The sequence below is a fragment of the Musca vetustissima genome, unplaced genomic scaffold (genome assembly GCF_032173495.1).
Source record: "Musca vetustissima isolate MV318-11 ecotype Yass unplaced genomic scaffold, APGP_CSIRO_Mvet_v1 utg100945, whole genome shotgun sequence".
In the NCBI taxonomy this organism is placed as follows: Eukaryota; Metazoa; Arthropoda; class Insecta; order Diptera; family Muscidae; genus Musca; species Musca vetustissima.
In genome coordinates, this window is record NW_026882430.1 from 14,292 (window position 1) to 33,841 (window position 19,550).

Sequence of the window (19,550 nt, forward strand, 5' to 3'; positions counted from 1 at the left end):
GCATACACCAATCTGGACCTAATTCTGTACTCAGTGCGAAATTTTTACTTAATTGTACCAATATTGGGAATTTGTTGCACCATTTACATAAAATCGGACGAACTATATGTAAATCTAGACTGATTTCACCAATTTCAATAGGATTCGTCTTTCGGCCAAATAAGTGACCTGTCCAAAATTTCATCCAAATCAGATCATCATAAAAATAGTGACGAGCATGCATAAATGGAGTCCATGATTCTATGCATATTTATACCCTGTGGTAAAAAGTATTATGTATTTGTGCATATGTTTGTAACAGGCAAAAGGAAACGAGATAGACCCATGGTTCCTTTTGAGAATATGAAAATTCGTGAAAATCGGTCCAGATTTAGATATAGCTCCCATATATAGTTTCGTCCGATTTCATGTAAGTAGTGCACCAAAGTCCCTATATATCAATTGATTTGCACGAAATTTGGCACAACGTACTGAATTGAGCATAGAATGATGTCTGCCAAGTTTCATGAAAATTGGTGCAGACTTAGATATAGCTCCCATATATAGTTTCGTCCGATTTCATGTAAATGGTGCACCAAAGTCCCATATATCTTTCGTACTTAACGTACTACTGGAATGATGTGTGCTGAGTTTCGAGAAAATCAATTCAGATCTAGATATATATATTTTCGTCCGATTTAATCTAAATAATGTACGAAGTTCATATGTTGCATAGCGTTTTGAATTTAATCCAGAATGATGTGTGCCAAGTTTCGTGAAAATCAGCCAAGACTTAGATATAGCTCCCATATATATTTTCGTCCGATTTAAATGGTGCACCACATGTATGCTTCGATTTGCACAATTTTGCAGGCGTTGTGAATTGATGCTGGAATGATGTGTGCCGAGTGTCGTGAAAATCGATTCAGATCAAGATATATATATTTTAGTCCGATTTAATCTAAATAATGTACCAAGTTCTTATGTTGCATAGCGTTTTGAATTTAATCCAGAATAATGTGTGCCAAGTTTAGTGAAAATCTGTTGAGATTTAGATATAGCTCCTTATATTATAGATTGATTTTAAGTAATTGACGCACCAAGGAACCAATATATGGCTGATAGGAACAAAACGTACTGAAATTAGTATAACCTAACGTGTGACAAGTTTCGTTGAAATCGGTTCAAATTTGAATATAGCATCCATATATAAGTAAATTGGGCATCAAACTCATAATATTTAATAGATTGACATCAAATTTTGCACAACGTACAAAATTGAGCATAGAATAACGTAGTTGGGTTTTCTAGAAGTACAGACCTAGCTCAACGGATGAACTATTGATATTTGTTTGAAGTCGATTTACATACTTTTGTTTACTGTAACAAACGAATGACATGTTTATGGATAGATCTAGGTCGTTTCACATTTAGATAAATATCACATATTTTATTTCATGCAATTTCATGATAATAGTCCTGGGTATCATATAGTCGGCCCCGTCCGACTTTACTACTTTCCTTACTGGTTTTAAAATGAACCATGTGCTTATCTTAATTCCTTTTTGCTGTTACAAACATACATATGCACAAGAACACACTTTATACTTTTCACCACACTGTGGTGGATTATAAAAAACATATTTGGATTATAAAAAACACATTGAATTGAATAATTTGTATTTTAATTATAAATAGATTAACACAATAATTTAGATACGCCTTTAATTTTCTTAAAAAATAACTATAATGTGAAGGTGGCAGATGCAGGTGACAGATATTGTGATGTACATAATTGGTATTTGTCTAATTATGTGTCATTATTACAGATAACTGCGATAAATTCAATAACTACTATAAAACAATCGTCAGTTACCAGTCAGGAAGGTATTTGGTGCACCAAACTGCACGAATTTTGGTATAACCTACTGAATTAAGTCTAGAATGATGTGCGCTAAGTTTCGTGAAAATCGGTCCAGATTGATATATAGCCCCCATATATAGTTTCGCCCGATTTTAGGTAAATGGTGCACCAAAGTCCCTGCAAATCCTTCGATTTGCATGAATTTTGGCATAGCGTACAGAATTTTCGTGAAAATCGTTTTAGATTTAGATATAACTCCCATATATATTTTCTTCGGATTTGTAGTAAATGGTACACCAAAATACCTATATATCTCTCGATTTGCATGAAATTTGGCACAGCGCACTAAATTATGCCTAGAATGATGTGTGCTAAGTTTCGTAATTTAGACATTTTCGTAGATTTAGACGATGATCGCGTACCGCCTTGTTGGTAAAACAATAGAAACAGCAACAACACATTAAGAAATATAGTTCACGTTTGTAACAAAGCTAGTTCGCACACACACACACTGAAAAAATCCCATTCAACAGTGTCAAACAACATCAACATTTTGGATCAATCAATAACTAAAACTTCTAGTTTGGAATAATATTGCCGGTTTGACATTGACCGTCGTTTGTAATCTTAGACGATACAACATAATTTATTCTATTGTGTCACATATATAAGAAGCTTTGATCGGGACATAAACATCATCATTCTCGAGTCACATCTTCAAGTGATCTAATCTAGAAAAAGTCAAAGTTCCAAAAGTAAACGAAAAACCGAAAACAAAATGCGTGCTTTTATTGTCTTGTGTTTGGTGGCTGTTGCCTGTGCCGATAAATTGGGCTACAACTATAAACCTGTTGACCACTCCACTTCAGGATTATCATTCAAACCTGGTGTAGTCAGCGGTGGTGACAGATTTTACCCTGGTGAAGATATTGCAAACTTGCGCGAGCTTACCCAAACAGGAACTGTTGGCGGTGGTAACTTGGTTGGTGGTGTAGTGAGCGGCGGTGATATTCTTAACATTAAAGGTGGAATTACTGCTGGCACCACCTACACTGCCCCCGCCGAATTGGAAAAGGAGTTCTACACTTTCACCGCTCCTGAAGCTGAATTTGTTGATGCCGATGCTGCTCAACGCGTTGCCGGTAGCTTGAAACAAGGTCTCCGTGTCATCTTCATCAAGGGCCCCGAAAACAATGGTTTGGAAAATGCTGCCTTGGCTTTGGCCAAACAAGCTGCCCAACAAGAAACCGCCATCTATGTCCTCAACAAACAAGCCGACCTCAACAGCTTGGCCAGCAAACTTAACACCATCAACTCAGGCAATAACCTGAAACCCCAAGTCCACTTCGTCAAATATCGCACCCCTGAAGATGCCGCCAATGCCCAACGTGCCATCCAAAGCCAATACGAATCCTTGGGCGGTCACTCCCACAGTGTCAACGGTGGTGTTGCTCCCGTTCTTAACTTCGCTTCTCAGACTACTGTTGACGTGCGCACTTCCCCCGCCCAAGTGCCAGAGAAAGCATACTTGCCCAGCTCCATCTTCCGTCGCGTCTAAATTCATTAGTTTGTTATAGTTAATGCTAATTTAGGACCATTGTTTTTTGTTTTTTAAGTTTCTTCTTCATCGCTGTGACATTGTTGACTAATGATTAAATGATTGATTGTGAATAAACGAACATCTATACATAAAAAAAAGTTAAATTTTGTTTGTTTGTTTGATCGGTGTTAGCTATAGACTCCTAAATTACTGAACGGATTTTCATGAAATTTTCATAGTCGATTTTTGAGCAGTTATTATTAGAATGGACCATGTTATGGACCATGGTTCCATTTGTGAATATGCATAGAATCACTTCCTGAGTCGATTTATGCATGTCCGTCCGTCCATGTATTTTTGTTAACAAAGTACAGGTCGCACTTATTATCCGATTTGGATGAAATTTGGCACAGGTCACATAATTGGCCCAAGGACGAACCCTATTGGAGAAATCGGTTCAGATTTAGATATAGCTCCCATATATATTTTCGTCCCATTTTAACTTATTGATGCATCAAACTTCCATTGTGGTCCGATTGAGACAAAATTTTGCACAGAGTATTGAATTAGGTCTAGATAGTTATATGCCAAGGTTTTTTGAAATCGGTTCAGATTTAGATTTGATTCGATGTATAGTTTCGTCCGATTTAATGTAAATAGTGCACCAAACTTCCAATAGTGGTCCGACTAAAGCAACATTTTGAACAGAGTACTGAATTAGGTTCCGACTGATGTATGAGGAATTTTGTTGGAATCGGTTCAGATTTATATCTAAATAAGCTATATATAGTTTCGTCCGATTTTATGTAAATGGAGCGACATACTGCCAATGTTTACCGATTGAGACGAAATTTTGCACGCCGTAGTAAATTAGGCCATGATTAATGAATGCGAAGTTTTGTTGAAATCGGTTCAGATATAAATATAGCTCCCATATATAGTTTCGTCCGATTTAAAGTAAATTGTGCACCAAACTTCCAATGTGGTCCGATTGAAGCAAAATTTTGCACAGAGTATTGAATTAGGTCCCGACTGATGTATGCGATATTTCTATATCTACAGGATATTGTAGATATTAACATGGCTTGCATGTACCCATCGTGGTGAAGGGTATCATATAGTCGGCCCCATCCGACTTTTGAACTTTCCTTACTGGTTCAGAAAAATAAAAGTCCAATATAAAGAAAAGCAAATGCAATATTGTCGAAGAAATCACTTCTACTTATTCTTCGGGTTCTTTTTTACAAGAATCAAAAATTGTTTATACGATACAACTCGATCATACGAATCCATTTAAATAATTTGGACTCTTTACACAAATTGGTACTGTACATATTTTTGCACTCAATCATATATTGAACCAGTGAGCGGAGCAGTATAATCGGACGGCGCCGACCATATGATATCCTACACAACATTTACGAAAATCTAACTTTGTGTATTTTGTATTTCCCGATATTTGCACCCTCTTGACCGACTAGAGATCAACAAATATTACTAATATTCAGTACTGCCCTTCTAATTACTTGTCACCGTGAGTTGTGTTGTGGTTATGATCATCATCGAAAAATGTAGACCATACCTGGAATACTAACTAATATATTAATACGTAAGCGCCTACGTAAATATTTAAGTGAAACTCCCACATCCGAGTACATACGACAATATAATTAGTATCAATTTAAAGGTAAACCATTCCTCTTGGATATGCTATCAACTTCTCGGGTCTGGGTCCTAGGTCAGGGGTAAATATATACGCTAAAGAATACCAATTTTGTTATTTTTCAGGGTTCATTGACCGATCTTTATGAAAACAGGCCTGCTTATTCTTTGAGTTTTGTTTTTATGCCTTTTTAGAGCGAAGTATCATCCATGTAAAGTTCAGCCTAAGCCCGGCTGGGATTTGAACACTGGCTCCGGCGCTTTAGCGTTCAAATCCGCCTCCTTATCTTCCTAAGGTTGCACAATATGCAGTTGCATACCATTGAAGAAAAATATTGTAGTATGTATGGAAAAAAAGTACGTCACTACAAGAAAAATCTGCTCTGAAAAGGAATGTTCTGGTGTGATGCCAAATGTCCGAACCTTGACACGGTTGAATTTATTTCGTAGATGCAATTTCGCAACAATAGTCGACATAAATACAACTTATCAAGTAAAGACATTTGTAAGCCACATTGCCCAATATGCCTGATGAGCCGCTTAACCAACGGCGAAACGCGTCACATAGTGGTGGGAATGTAGTATCTCTCTGGCTTTCCTTTTCATTGCAACTCCGATAATGTAGCTCATCGAAACAGAAATTAATAAAAAAAAATATTCTAGACTTAATTCAATTCCCACTGCTAAATTTCGCGAAAATATAACAAACATACCATCTTCGGTGCACCATTTATATAAAACAAGACGAAAATATATATGGTAGCTATATCTAAATCTGAACCGATTTCAAGAAAAGTTCACGGACGTCAACATGTAGTAACTTTAATACGCTATGCAAAATTTTGTTTCATTCGGATAAACATTGGCAGTATGGTTATCCATTTACATGGTACGTTTTACATTATCTGAGCTATATCTAAATTTGAATCGGTTTCAACAAAACTTCGCATACATCAATCAGGACCTATTTCATAACGCTATGCAAAATGGTATCTACATCGGACAAATGTTGTCAGTATGGTGCTCCATTTACATAAAGTCGGACGAAACTACATATGGGAGCTATATCTAAATATGAACCGATTCCAACAAAACTTTGCATACATCAATCTGGACCTAATTCTGTACTCTGTGCGCAATTTTGGCTTAATTGTACCAATATTGGGAGTTTGTTGCACCATTTACATCAAATCGGACGAAACTATACATGGGAGCTATAAGTAAATCTAGACTGATTTCACCAATTTCAATAGGATTCGTCTTTCGGCCAAATAAGTGACCTGTCCAAAATTTAATCCAAATCAGATCATCATAAAAATACAGACGAGCACGCATAAATGGAGTCCATGATTCTATGCATATTTTTAAAATGAACCATGTGCTTATCTCAATACCTTTTTGCTGTTACAAACATACATATGCACAAGAACACCCTGTACCACAGTGTGGTGAAGAGTATAAAAATACGATATTTGGTTTATAAAAAACACATTGAAGTGAATAATTTCTTAAAAAATAACCATTATGTGAAGGTTGTAACAGATGCCGGTGATCGATATTGAGATGTGCATAATTGTTATTTGTCTAATTAAGTGTCATTATTACAGATAACTGCGATAAATTCAATAACTACTATAAAACAATCGTCAGTTACCAGTCAGGAAGGTAATTGGTGCACCAAACTGCACGAATTTTGGTATAACCTACTGAATTAAGTCTAGAATGATGTGCGCTAAGTTTCGTGAAAATCGGTCCAGATTAAGATATAGCTTCCATATATAGTTTCGCCCGATTTTAGGTAAATGTTGCACCAAAGTCCCTGCAAATCCTTTGATTTGCATGAATTTTGACATAGCGTACTGAATTTTCGTGAAAATCGGTTCAGATTTAGATATAACTCCCATATATATTTTCTTCGGATTTGTAGTGAATGGTGCACCAAAATACCTATATATCTCTCTCGATTTGCATGAAATTTGGCACGGCGTACTAAATTATGCCTAGAATGATGTGTGCTAAGTTTTCTAATTTAGACCTTTTCGTAGATTTAGACGATGATCGCGTACCGCCTTGTTGGCAAAACAGTAGAAATAGCAACAACACATTAAGAAATATAGTTCACGTTTGTAACAAAGCGAGTTCGCACACACACACACTGAAAAAATCCCATTCAACAGTGTCAAACAACATCAACATTTTGGATCAATCAATAACTAAAACTTCTAGTTTGGAATAATATTGCCGGTTTGACATTGACCGTCGTTTGTAATCTTAGACGATACAACATAATTTATTCTATTGTGTCACATATATAAGAAGCTTTGATCGGGACATAAACATCATCATTCTCGAGTCACATCTTCAAGTGATCTAATCTAGAAAAAGTCAAAGTTCCAAAAGTAAACGAAAAACCGAAAACAAAATGCGTGCTTTTATTGTCTTGTGTTTGGTGGCTGTTGCCTGTGCCGATAAATTGGGCTACAACTATAAACCTGTTGACCACTCCACTTCAGGATTATCATTCAAACCTGGTGTAGTCAGCGGTGGTGACAGATTTTACCCTGGTAATGATATTACAAACTTGCGCGAGCTTACCCAAACAGGAACTGTTGGCGGTGGTAACTTGGTTGGTGGTGTAGTGAGCGGCGGTGATATTCTTAACATTAAAGGTGGAGTTAATGCTGGTACCACCTACACTGCCCCCGCCGAATTGGAAAAGGAGTTCTACACTTTCACCGCTCCTGAAGCTGAATTTGTTGATGCCGATGCTGCTCAACGCGTTGCCGGTAGCTTGAAACAAGGTCTCCGTGTCATCTTCATCAAGGGCCCCGAAAACAATGGTTTGGAAAATGCTGCCTTGGCTTTGGCCAAACAAGCTGCCCAACAAGAAACCGCCATCTATGTCCTCAACAAACAAACCGACCTCAACAGCTTGGCCAGCAAACTTAACACCATCAACTCAGGCAATAACCTGAAACCCCAAGTCCACTTCGTCAAATATCGCACCCCTGAAGATGCCGCCAATGCCCAACGTGCCATCCAAAGCCAATACGAATCCTTGGGCGGTCACTCCCACAGTGTCAACGGTGGTGTTGCTCCCGTTCTTAACTTCGCTTCTCAGACTACTGTTGACGTGCGCACTTCCCCCGCCCAAGTGCCAGAGAAATCATACTTGCCCAGCTCCATCTTCCGTCGCGTCTAAATTCATTAGTTTGTTATAGTTAATGCTAATTTAGGACCATTGTTTTTTGTTTTTTAAGTTTTTTCTTCATCGCTGTGACATTGTTGACTAATGATTAAATGATTGATTGTGAATAAACGAACATATTTTGATAAATATAACCTTTGTAGTCTGGTCTCTGTTTTTTGGTTTCTTCTAAAAAATCGAAATTATTAGTTTTGTTTATGTAGCTGATTATTATAGCTAGCGGGAGAATAGCTTCAAGGTTAATTAGTATTTCCGATAGGAAATCATCATCAATGCACCGTGAAATTGAAAGTAGTTTTGATTGATATGGTCATAAAATGAAATTGTGATGTTCATTTTTTTGTTGTCAGTTTGCAAAATGTTATTGGCGACAATAAAATGCATGGGTTATAAAAAAAATGGAAATAAAAACTATTTTAGGTGATGATAATTTAAATGGAGATTTATCATTTATGTGATTTGCTAACGGAATCAAAAGCATTCGGAATATAAGGGGGTCCCCCATTCTAGTTTTGCATATTTATTTGAACACTTAAATGTGCAAACAAATTGTGTTCGCACTTAGCACACGAATTATTTTTCATTAAGGAAAGATTCAATTCTTTCTACAACTTTTTTTTGGTATATACAAGAGTTGATCTAAGATTCGTTTTATTGCGCATAATAGACTAAGTTGGGGTAATGTGCTTTTGGTTATTGCTACAGCACTGTGACACAAAATAGAGCTGATGGTCTGCGGGTGGAGAATTCTATATAGGGATAAAATTCCTTGGGAAAGCTGACATTTTGAAATCGGATTTTCGGTGTTTATACCCTTCACCACACTGTGGTACAGGGTATTATGTCTTTGTGCATATGTTTGTAACAGGAAAAAGGAATCGAGATAGGCCTATGGTTCTTTTTGAGAATATGCATAGAATCACTTTCTGAGTCGATTTATGCATGTCTGTCCGACAGTCCGTCTGTTGGTGTTAAATTGTAAACAATGTACAGGTCGCATTTATAATCCGATTTAGATTAAATTTGGTACAGCTCATTTATTGGGCCCAAGGGCGAAAATCGGCCTATATCTAAATCAGATCCGATTTCAACAAAACTCCATAAACGTCAAACTGGACTGAATTCAGTACGCTGTGCAAAATTTTGCTTAATCGGACAAACTTTGTAACTTTAGTGCACAGTTTACATAAAATCGAAAGAAAATATATCTATATGGGAGCTTCATCTAAATCTAAACCGATTTTCACGAAGTATGCAGTGCCAAATTTCATACAAATCCAATGATATAAGGACTTGTTGCACCATTTACATTATATCGGACGAAAATTTAAGTATGATATATCCTAAGCAATGCTAACTGATGTATCCTGTCAGGCTTCACCTTTTTGAAGGATACAACAGTTTAATGTACCCAAAGTGGTGAAGGGTATTGTATAGTCGGCCCAGTCCAACTTTACTACTTTCTTTACTGGATTTTGGTCGAGAATAGGTGATTTAATAAAAAAAAATAATTTTCGACCAAAGTCTATAATCCATGTTTTTAGCAGAGCCGGATATTTACTATTGCTTTGCAGTTTTGATATTTTCATATTTCAGTAATCGACAATCATACCCGCCGTCGAAGATAAGGTCTTCTCATTAATTACAAGAAACCAACAACAATATTTTGTCAATTTATTTTCTTCTTTACATATTAGCAAAGTTACAAGTCTTTAAATGCATGCTCATTTGTCAGTCGGTAACCAATCGCCAAAATTTTAAATCCTTTTAAATCGGCTTAGAGTTTTTTTCTGAACAAAAATTTTATTATTTTATGGGATTTACGGTGAATGTGCAAATTGGAAAGACAAAAGGTACGAAATGCAAAATTTGTTTTCAGTCACAGAAATGTAGAGGTGTGCCATTTACATAAAATCGGACGAAAGTAGATATGGGAGCTATATCTAGGGAAACTTAACACTCGTGATTCAAGACTGAATTCAGTAAGCTATGATAAATTTCGTCTCAATTAGACAAACCTTGAGAGTTAGGAGCACCATTTACCTCAAAGCAGTCGAAAATATATATGGGAACTATATCTAAATGTGACAAAACTTAGCACACGTCATTCTAATCTCAATTATTTTATCCATCGGAAAACCAGTAAGGAAAGTAGTAAAGTCGGACGGGGCCGACTATATGACACCCTTCACCATTTTGCGTATATTCAACAGATGAATGCTAACAGACGTCAAATTCTGAAACCTATACTAAATTTTTCATTTGTTCAGATATAGGGTTGTTTCTTACAATTGGACAAAATTACCTAAAATCGGGAGAAAATATATATAGAAGCTCTATCCAAATCTGAACCGATTTCAAAACTTTCTACATTTCAAAACTTTAGTACGTTGTGCAAAATATGTGTCAATTTTGTGGAAAATCGGACGAAAATATATATGTAGAAGCTATTTCAAAATCTGAACCGATTTCAATGAGAATGGCAGAGGTTAACTTATATTAACTACAGTTTATTATACAAAATTGTGTGGCAATCGGACAAACTATGGGTCTTTAGTGCACAATTTCCATAAAATCGGAAGAAAAAATATATAGGAGCTGTACATAAATCTGAACCGATTTTCAGGAAACTTTACGCACATCACTCCAGACTCATTTCAGTATACTATGCCAAATTTTGTGCAAATCGAAAGATATATAGGGACTTTGGTACACCATTTACTTTAAATCGGACGAAAATATATATGGGAGCTATATCTAAATCTGAACCGATTTTTCCCAATTTCAATAGGGTTTGTCATTGGGCCAAATAAGTGACCTGTGCCAAATTTCATCCAAATCGGATCATAAATGCGACCTGTACTTTGTTCACAAAAATACATGGACGGACGGACATGCATAAATCGACTCAGAAAGTGATTCTATGCATATTCTCAAAAGGAACCATGGGTCTATCTCGATTATTTTTGCCTGTTACAAACATATGAACAAAGACATAATACCCTGTACCACAGTGTGGTGATGGGTATAAACATTGAGGCTGTGGTGTAATATTGTAAAATCGAAGTGATCACGCTTGGGCCAAATAAATGAACTGAACAAATTTACACTTAATGCGGATCATAAATGCAACCTGTACTTTTTTACGGTTTTATATCAACAGAGGACGGGCAGACATCCATAAACATATTCCCAAAATAAACCATGGGTCAAATTATTCTTAAAAAAACTAGTGCCACAAAATATATTTCTAATTTAATCTCACATCCATAGTTATAATAGAAATGAACTTCAGAATTTAAATGCAGTCATAAATTTTAATTTTTATGACAACTAATGTAAAATTCAAATTATCTGATTAATATTAGAAAATCCCCAAAAAAATTTATAAGTTAAAATGTTCATAGTGGGTGCTCAACCAGTTTATCAAGCAGGTATTAGTTTGTCGCGAAGAAGTATTTTTTTTTATTTCATACAAATTCAAGATTTAGTTTAGCGCCATACAATAAATGTTAATACCGGCTTTATTTAAATTTTTCTTATAACGTTGAGTTTACCTTGAAATGTTGCGTCGAAACTGTAGATTTTTTATAAGAAATATTCCCATAAAAATATGTGGACAACTATTAATATTTGCATTAATAATTATATAGCTGAGTTTTTTTTAAGTTAAAGATGTTTATGGAAAATAAATATCTTTAAATATGTCAGGAAAGGTGAGGCTAGAGTATAAGAACAAGAATCATTTTATGGTCAGCTATGTGAAAACATGAACCTATATTGACAATCGAATAATTTCTCTCCGAACAATTGTATAATAAAATCTATAGGAATAAATTAGGTTCGGAGAATTGCAGGTTTTGTCGGAACCGAATTGTATGTGGTTTTTTGTCAAACATATAATATAATGGAATTTCCCATATACGATAAATATGTTCAGTTTTATTACTTTGGAATATATTGAAAAGCTATAAAATGTTTTAACACTAGGGCATTAAGCCATTAACTTTTTTTGTATATCATTTCCAATTTCAATGGCATTTCAAAATATTCACCTTGATGGTGGTATTTAAAAAAAGTGTAAATATTGATGGACACTAATGACTAATACCTATACACAGATTTTTGTCACCAGCTACATTTAATAGAATTTTTATTTATCATATGTTTTTGAACATGTTATGCTCTGTAAATAAGGGAAAAGGCGATGCAGTGTATATTAAAACTACACATTCTTGATCAGAATAATATATATATATATATATATATATACGCAGAATAAATTATATACCACATTGTCTTTGGCAAAGGCATTGATACTACTCCTAGGACACTTTGTTGGCGTTTGGAAGTTTTAGTATTACTGAAAAGTTTTGTCAACCGAATCGACCCTGATTTGTTATTGTGGGTTCATATTGAGCGCTACATTTTGCTTTACTACTTACTTACTTAGCTGGCTTCAGACAGAACAATTGTTCCATAAACCGAAATTAAAATAAGTTAAGTTCTGCCGGGCCTAACTTTGGATACCCTCCACCATAGATATACTGACATCTACTTGAAATATAAATATAGAAAACAAACCATTTCAACAAACCGATTATGGTTCTAAATATTGGTCCTAGACCCCATGTTTCTTTGGACCAAATTTGTTTCAAAGTTTTTTGATTTCATCCAATCTTTGCCCATCTTATTATTTCTTCCAAAGTTAGTTCAAGTTCGAACATGGGGAACTAAGGCTAGGGATAATTAACGAACCTTCTGTTCTTGTTTTCTTTTTCGTATCTTCCGCAGATGAAATGATTACAACAGAGTCTTAGAACCAAACCCAAACTATTATAACTATTTTATATGTCGTCCCCAAAAAGGCGACGGATATTAAACATTTTTGGTAGGAAGATTTGTTACCATATACGATTACAAAATACCAAATTTCAGCGAATTTAGTTGAAAAACGCGCTCAAGAACCCCAAAATACCTATGAAAAACCATTCTTTGATTTTCGTGGCCTTCCCCTTTTGTGTGAACCATTAGTAGGCTCGCTTTTATATATGTCTGTTAGGATGGGGCCACAACATCCATACGCGCAGCATGAGGCCTAGCCACCATAGTTACTGCATCTCGATACGTCTGAAGATGTCGATGTCAACGGAGATCGCCCCAGAGATCCAAGAGCTACATCATTTGCTTTCGTAAGTACCCATGCTTCAGTTCCATACACCAGCACGGGTAGTATCAGAGTCTTGTAGAGTGTGCGTTTGGTCTGGTGAGAGGTGGACTTGTTCCTAAATTGCTTATTCAGAAACGGATGTCATTCGTTATATTTATGGCGTTAACGAGGTATATAATATCGTTGACCGCCTCAACGCTGTAGTTTTCAAGTTTCAGAGTTGGTCTGAGACTACTGGACGTCTTGTGCGTTGATACTATCAGCATAGTCTTTTCGCCATTTACTGCAAATCACACTTTGGCAGACTCCTTCTCAATTTCTTTAAAAGTGACTGCATCGTTCGATCCATTATGTCGATATCAGTCGCGTACTCATCGGTGTAGGCGTGTAACATGTGCTGTTTAGTGTACAGAGTGAAATTTCTGATGTCCTCTCGTATGACCTTTTCCAGCAGGGACGCGACAACCATCATGCGGTATTGAATGCCTCCGAGAGGTCCTTTCCAACATTAACTGCCCTCCTTGTGCCAATCAAAGCTACACTGCATAAAACGGCATTTACATTAGAACTTTTTGCCGGGTTAACCTACTTGATGAGGATTTATTTGACAAATAGGCAACTAAATCCGGTATAATGTAAACGCACTATAACCGGATAGGGCTGTCAAATGTGGATTTATAGTCATCGAATGGTTGGAATGTGTCGAGAGTCTTTTTCAGGATTTGGCGCAGTGTAAAAATCTGGTCTAAGGTTGATTTCCCAGGTCTCAAGCCTCAGTAGCAAGGTCCAATAATATCATTGACCATTGGCTTCAGTGGTTAACAAAGCACTTGGGATAGCGCTTTATATCCGATAAGAAGGAGACTAATTTCTCTCTAGTTGGCATATATCGTATATATATATATATATATATATCTAGTTGGCATATACCTCTAGCCAAATTGTACTAATCAGTTGGTGTATGCTCCTGATGAGCATCTGATCACCGGTCTTGAATAATTCGGAACCATGTTTTGTTATTCTTCATCCGATTAATTGCTATTCTCACTCATCTTGTCTTTGTGGTATACCATCTATACCGTAATCCATTATTGGCTCTGGGGTATCTTCTTCACCGCCACTATTTGATACCAGAAGCTTTGCAAAGTGCTCTTTCCAGATACTCAACACTCTATCTGCATCTGTCACCAGGTTTCCATCTTCATCTCTACAGGAGGATGAGCATGCACTGAAGCCTTCAGTTTGGTGTTTTACTCGTTGGCTAAATTTCTTCATGCTTACTCCTGTACATCTAGATTTGCTCACGCTCACGTTTTTCTTCTTGTTTCTGTTATCAAAGTTTTGCTTTTGGTTGGATGTGTTCAATTCTTTGCCATATAGGAGCACATATTATTATCGGGAAAAGGAGTGCTTGGGTCTAGCTAGTTGAGCGGAGTAGTTCTCTGCTATCTGTTGTGTTTGCAGCTTTTCGACGTCAAGTTTCCGTGTTATATTAGATCACACCTTTGCTGCTAGAATATAGGGAACAACTCTAGTTAGGAAAAAACGACCCGATTTTTTTAATTGTTTTCCCGAGGTAAATATTTTTACCCTCATGATGTTGATATTTTTTCTTGGAGGACGATTCGGTTATTTGACCCGGAAGTTCGGGTACGGTTACCCGGTTAAACCCAGATCTAAGGATCCGATAATACAAAATTATTTACAGTTAAAAAAATATTTTTTCATTGAGTGGAAACATATATGTCGATCAAGGGTCTATCATAGTCCCTCAACAATTCCGACCCAAATGATAGACTACACTTTGCCCTTTCTACAAAAACATGGAATTTATTTCGTGTAACCGGTGTTGGTATCTGTCCAAAAATTCCAGACAAAAATTTCCAGACAATGGGCAGCCAACCAAAAACCATTCTATTTAAGAGGATATTCTGTCATGCAGCCGGTGTTGGTATTCGCCGTATCCCGTGGTATTCTGTCGCGCTGCCCGTGTTGGTATATAACCCAACGTCTTAACTAATTTTGTAGTTTTTATGTGTGAACTCGCGCCACACATCAGGTCTCTATTTCAACAAGTGTTGAAATTAGCTACCCCAGGTGACACCCCGGGGAGGTCAGTGTCCACAATTGAGATGGGACCAAGATAAGCCAGGGCTTTGTCATGCAAAAGGCAATCCGAGCCGTTGCTTGAGGCCTATCATTGCTATGTCGTATATATTCCTACAAAAAATATCAAAATCTTACAAACATGATTCGAGGGGTCTATAAGAAGGTTATTACATTGGTGGAATCTCTTAAAAATGGCTCTCGGCAAGAGTGGAGGGTATAGGAATTCTTCATGGAAAACACGAGGACTTAAAGTTCACTTCGACTGGCAGATCAGGGTCTAAGCTGGTTAAGTTCAAATTCTAGACTAACAATAAAATCTAAAACAGTATTAATGTTTATGAAACCCATAACAAAGTTAGATGCATCAGACCTGTATATACGGAGGAAGAAAAGAAAACATTGTAGTAGAATAGATTAAGGAAACAAGCCTTTGTAAATAAGATGATTACCGAAGACCAAGTGATATTGTAAAATTATATTACGATGTAAGAAAGAACAGAGGAAAGATTATGAAACCAGTGAGCGGAGCAGTATAGTCGGACGGGACCGACCATACGAGACCCTACACAACTACCACGAACTCGGATGTTTATTCCGATTCCCTTCACGGTGGGTTGTGTTGTGATGTTCGCCTATATTCGACTAGAAAACACACAAAAAAATTAAGTTTTCGGCCCACTTCATCCCAATTTTAATCAGATCATCATCGACAATTATAGGCGTTGTCTTTGACCATATTTGGAACTTCATGGAAAATTTTAAAGGAATCAGCGCTATATTTCCGCCCTCTAATGAGGTAATGGGTTACTAAATAATATCTGAATACGTAAGCACCTGTAAATATTTGTGTGTAACTCCCACATTCGAGTATATACGACAATCTAATTGGAGTCATTTTGAAGGTCAACCATTCCTCTTGGATACACTATCAACTTCGCGGATCTATATGATTCACGAGTAAAAATATACGCCATAGAATTTGACCCGCTAAATAATGACCGATCGTTTTGAAAACAGGCATGCTTATTCTTTGGCTCAATCCCCTTCTCCGTGTAAAATTTCGCAATGTTCGGGTCATATTTGCGGCCTCTAGAGCGACCAGAAAAACCAACAAAAATTAAATATTTTTGGTAAATATCGGTTAATATTTAGGGGATGATATGCCCTAAATATTAACCGATCTTTACCAAAACAATAGGAGTCTTCACTGGCCAAAACCCTCCCTACATGCAAAATTTCGTGAAGATTGGTCCATAACTGTGGTCTGTATCGTGTTTACAAATTATAATGGACAGACGGACGGACACACATGTCTAGATCGACTCAACTAGTCATGATAATACGATCGGTATACTTAATAGTGGGTCTAGGACCAATATTTCGCGGCGTTACAAACTCTTGGGGCTGCACAAAGCTATAATACCCTGACAACATAGTTGTGTAGGGTATAATAAAAGAATACCTCTTTCATAAAGCTAACAACGAGAGAGCAGCAGATCAGAAATAGCGCTGATGACGCAATGATAAAGCGAAAGGCGAGGTGGTCAACACATTTGATGTAGGAGATTTTGTAGTGATCCGGAATGTAGACACCAAATTCATGGGGCCCTATGTTGTTCACAAAGTACTGCCGAATGATCGATACGTTACAAAAAATATTGAGAATTCTCAAATTACACAAATTCCCTATGATATATAAGCATGCAGAATAAGATATTGGAAAACCAACGACTCTGGTATTGTCACCCAAGGCAGTTCTATGTCGATTTCGCTATATCTTTTGGTCCGCCATTCCGCATTTCTTGCGTGCTCCCCAAATTATGTTCGAAATGTTGAAGTTTCTAGCCCAGTTTTCTCTCCACCAACTAAGACCCAATTTACAATAAGATATTTCTCATATAAAGAATTTTATATGTGGAGGGTATAAAGAGTTCGACCCGTCCGAACTTACCCAAGATTTACGTGTTCCTTTTTAGAACACATAAAAGGCCTTTGACTGGCTTAAGTGTATGTCTAGCTGCAGGACATGTGGTGACGTTTTACGAGGACGTGAAAGTCCAGTGCCTGACAATAACTATCGACAATATGCAGTTGAAAAAGTTGAGAATTATGAGCCAATGAAGACCGGACGATTATTGGCTTCAGTTGATATATTTTTGCTGGGTTTTATGTTAAAAATGTGATTTTAGAAATAAGAATATCTAACTAAAAAGCAAATATATTTTTTAAATAATTTGCGGTGCATTTTGTTTAATATATTATTCACAAAAAAAAAAAATAAATAAATAAATAAATCTCCATCTGGTAAAAAAACTTCCTTCATGGTCTTATTTCACTTCCTAATAATATTGGTGACTCAAACATTTTCAATCGAATATTATTAATTTATATCAAAAGATTAAATTTCTTATTAATATTTATCACATAAACACCGGAAGTGAAGAAATCATTTCATATAAAGAATCTGAAATATCTCAACATGAGCGAACAATAATAACATTTGATCAAGAACCTCCACGATATTTGTATTCTATGTTTTTGATGTTTTTCAATATGAAATACAATTTATTAAAATATTCATTCATTCAAATAAAAGTTGTTCGAAGGCAATACGGCAAAAACAACACAAACAGAAATTTGCTTCCATGCTAAGCTCGAACCACAAGAATAAGAAGAAGGAGAAGAAGACGAAGAATATCGGAAGGCAAACAAAATATTTTGCCAAATATGATGTTAGGTCAAAACGGTGAGACTTTAGTGTCACATAACGGAGACATCGATGTCGGCAAAGTTCAAAAAGGAATTGATCCATTCTAAGTTATTGCTCGGCTGAACTTGAAAACCGATTAAGTTAAATTATTTGAAATCAGCAGTTTGCACATTTCTCTACAGATGAGAATAGCAAAGTGCAGTTAATCGAAAACTAAGTATAAATTGTCCAGTACGTGGCTGAGAACATCAAATCACTTGAACACAGTGTCTCATAGAGTACTAAAAATTTACCAACAATATGCGTGCTTTCATTGTAAGGATCTATTGGAGAAATTTATGGCAAAAGGAAATTTGTTTCTAAATTCATTTTTATTCGTTTTTGACATTTTAGGTTTTGTGCTTAGTGGCTGCTGCCTGCGCCCAATACAACTACCAACCAACCAGCAATATTGGTAGCGGAATTGGTGGTGGTATTAGCTCTGGTGTTAACTACGGCTCTGCTCCTGCCGCTGCTCCATTGGGCGATTTCCCAGTAGCTAGCAATGATTCCCCTGCCGTAGCTCCCCAGGCTGAACTCGAAAAGGAATTCTACACCTTCTCCGCCAACGATAACGATTTCAATGATCCCGCCGCTTCTGAACAATTGGCCAACTCCGTCAAGCAAGGTCTCCGTGTCATCTTCATCAAGGGCCCCGAAAACAGTGGTTTGGAAGATGCTGCCTTGGCTTTGGCCAAACAAGCTGCCCAACAAGAAACCGCCATCTATGTTCTCAACAAACAAGCCGACCTCAGCGATTTGGCCAACAAATTGAACAACATCAACACCGGCAACAACAACAAACCCGAAGTTCACTTTGTCAAATACCGCACACCTGAAGATGCTGCCAATGCCCAACGTGCCATTCAAGGTCAATACGACTCTTTGGGTGGCAAATCGCAAAACTTCAACGGTGGTGTTGCCCCCGTCATTAACTTTGCCTCTCAACCCGCTGTACGTGCTCCAGCCACTGCTGCTTCTACTCCTGGTGCTTCTTACTTGCCCGCTTCCATCTTCCGTGCTTAAATACGATTTCGATTAGTCTATAAGGATTTTGAGTAATGTCAAATGAACTGATATTATGTTAAATATGTTGTTGATTGTTATATATGTTATAATTGTTGTAAAAGAAATACAAACGAATTAATTTAATTATTATATATTGTCAAGGTTTTCATATTTTTTGTATTATATAAACAGCCTGTTTTTGTAAAAACAAATCCGAATTCGTGTGACTTCATAAAACTCCTTGGTTTTGAAAAATATGTC

General features: G+C 36.6%; 3 protein-coding genes across 5 annotated transcripts; all 3 read left to right on the plus strand.

Moving 5' to 3' along the window:
* Positions 1–2,619: 2,619 nt before the first annotated feature.
* LOC133328828 (uncharacterized) lies at positions 2,620–3,442 on the plus strand. Of its 2 annotated transcripts, XM_061537341.1 has the most exons (2): positions 2,620–2,802; positions 2,878–3,442. In XM_061537341.1, the coding sequence occupies exons 1-2, from the start codon at positions 2,622–2,624 to the stop codon at positions 3,399–3,401; spliced, it is 705 nt and encodes a 234-aa protein (XP_061393325.1). In that variant the 5' UTR covers positions 2,620–2,621; the 3' UTR covers positions 3,402–3,442. The 2 variants fall into 2 exon arrangements, with proteins under 2 accessions (XP_061393325.1, XP_061393324.1); XM_061537340.1 differs by having other exon boundaries at positions 2,620–3,442.
* A 4,023-nt stretch (positions 3,443–7,465) lies between these two features.
* On the plus strand, positions 7,466–8,288 carry LOC133328830 (uncharacterized). 2 transcript variants are annotated; one of them, XM_061537344.1, is made up of 2 exons: positions 7,466–7,660; positions 7,721–8,288. In XM_061537344.1, the coding sequence occupies exons 1-2, from the start codon at positions 7,468–7,470 to the stop codon at positions 8,245–8,247; spliced, it is 720 nt and encodes a 239-aa protein (XP_061393328.1). In that variant the 5' UTR covers positions 7,466–7,467; the 3' UTR covers positions 8,248–8,288. The 2 variants fall into 2 exon arrangements, with proteins under 2 accessions (XP_061393328.1, XP_061393327.1); XM_061537343.1 differs by having other exon boundaries at positions 7,466–8,288.
* A 10,254-nt stretch (positions 8,289–18,542) lies between these two features.
* Positions 18,543–19,327, plus strand: LOC133328827 (uncharacterized). Its single transcript, XM_061537339.1, has 2 exons — positions 18,543–18,557; positions 18,636–19,327. Exons 1-2 carry the CDS (start codon positions 18,543–18,545, stop codon positions 19,305–19,307), a joined length of 687 nt encoding a protein of 228 aa, XP_061393323.1. The 3' UTR covers positions 19,308–19,327.
* Positions 19,328–19,550: the final 223 nt, after the last annotated feature.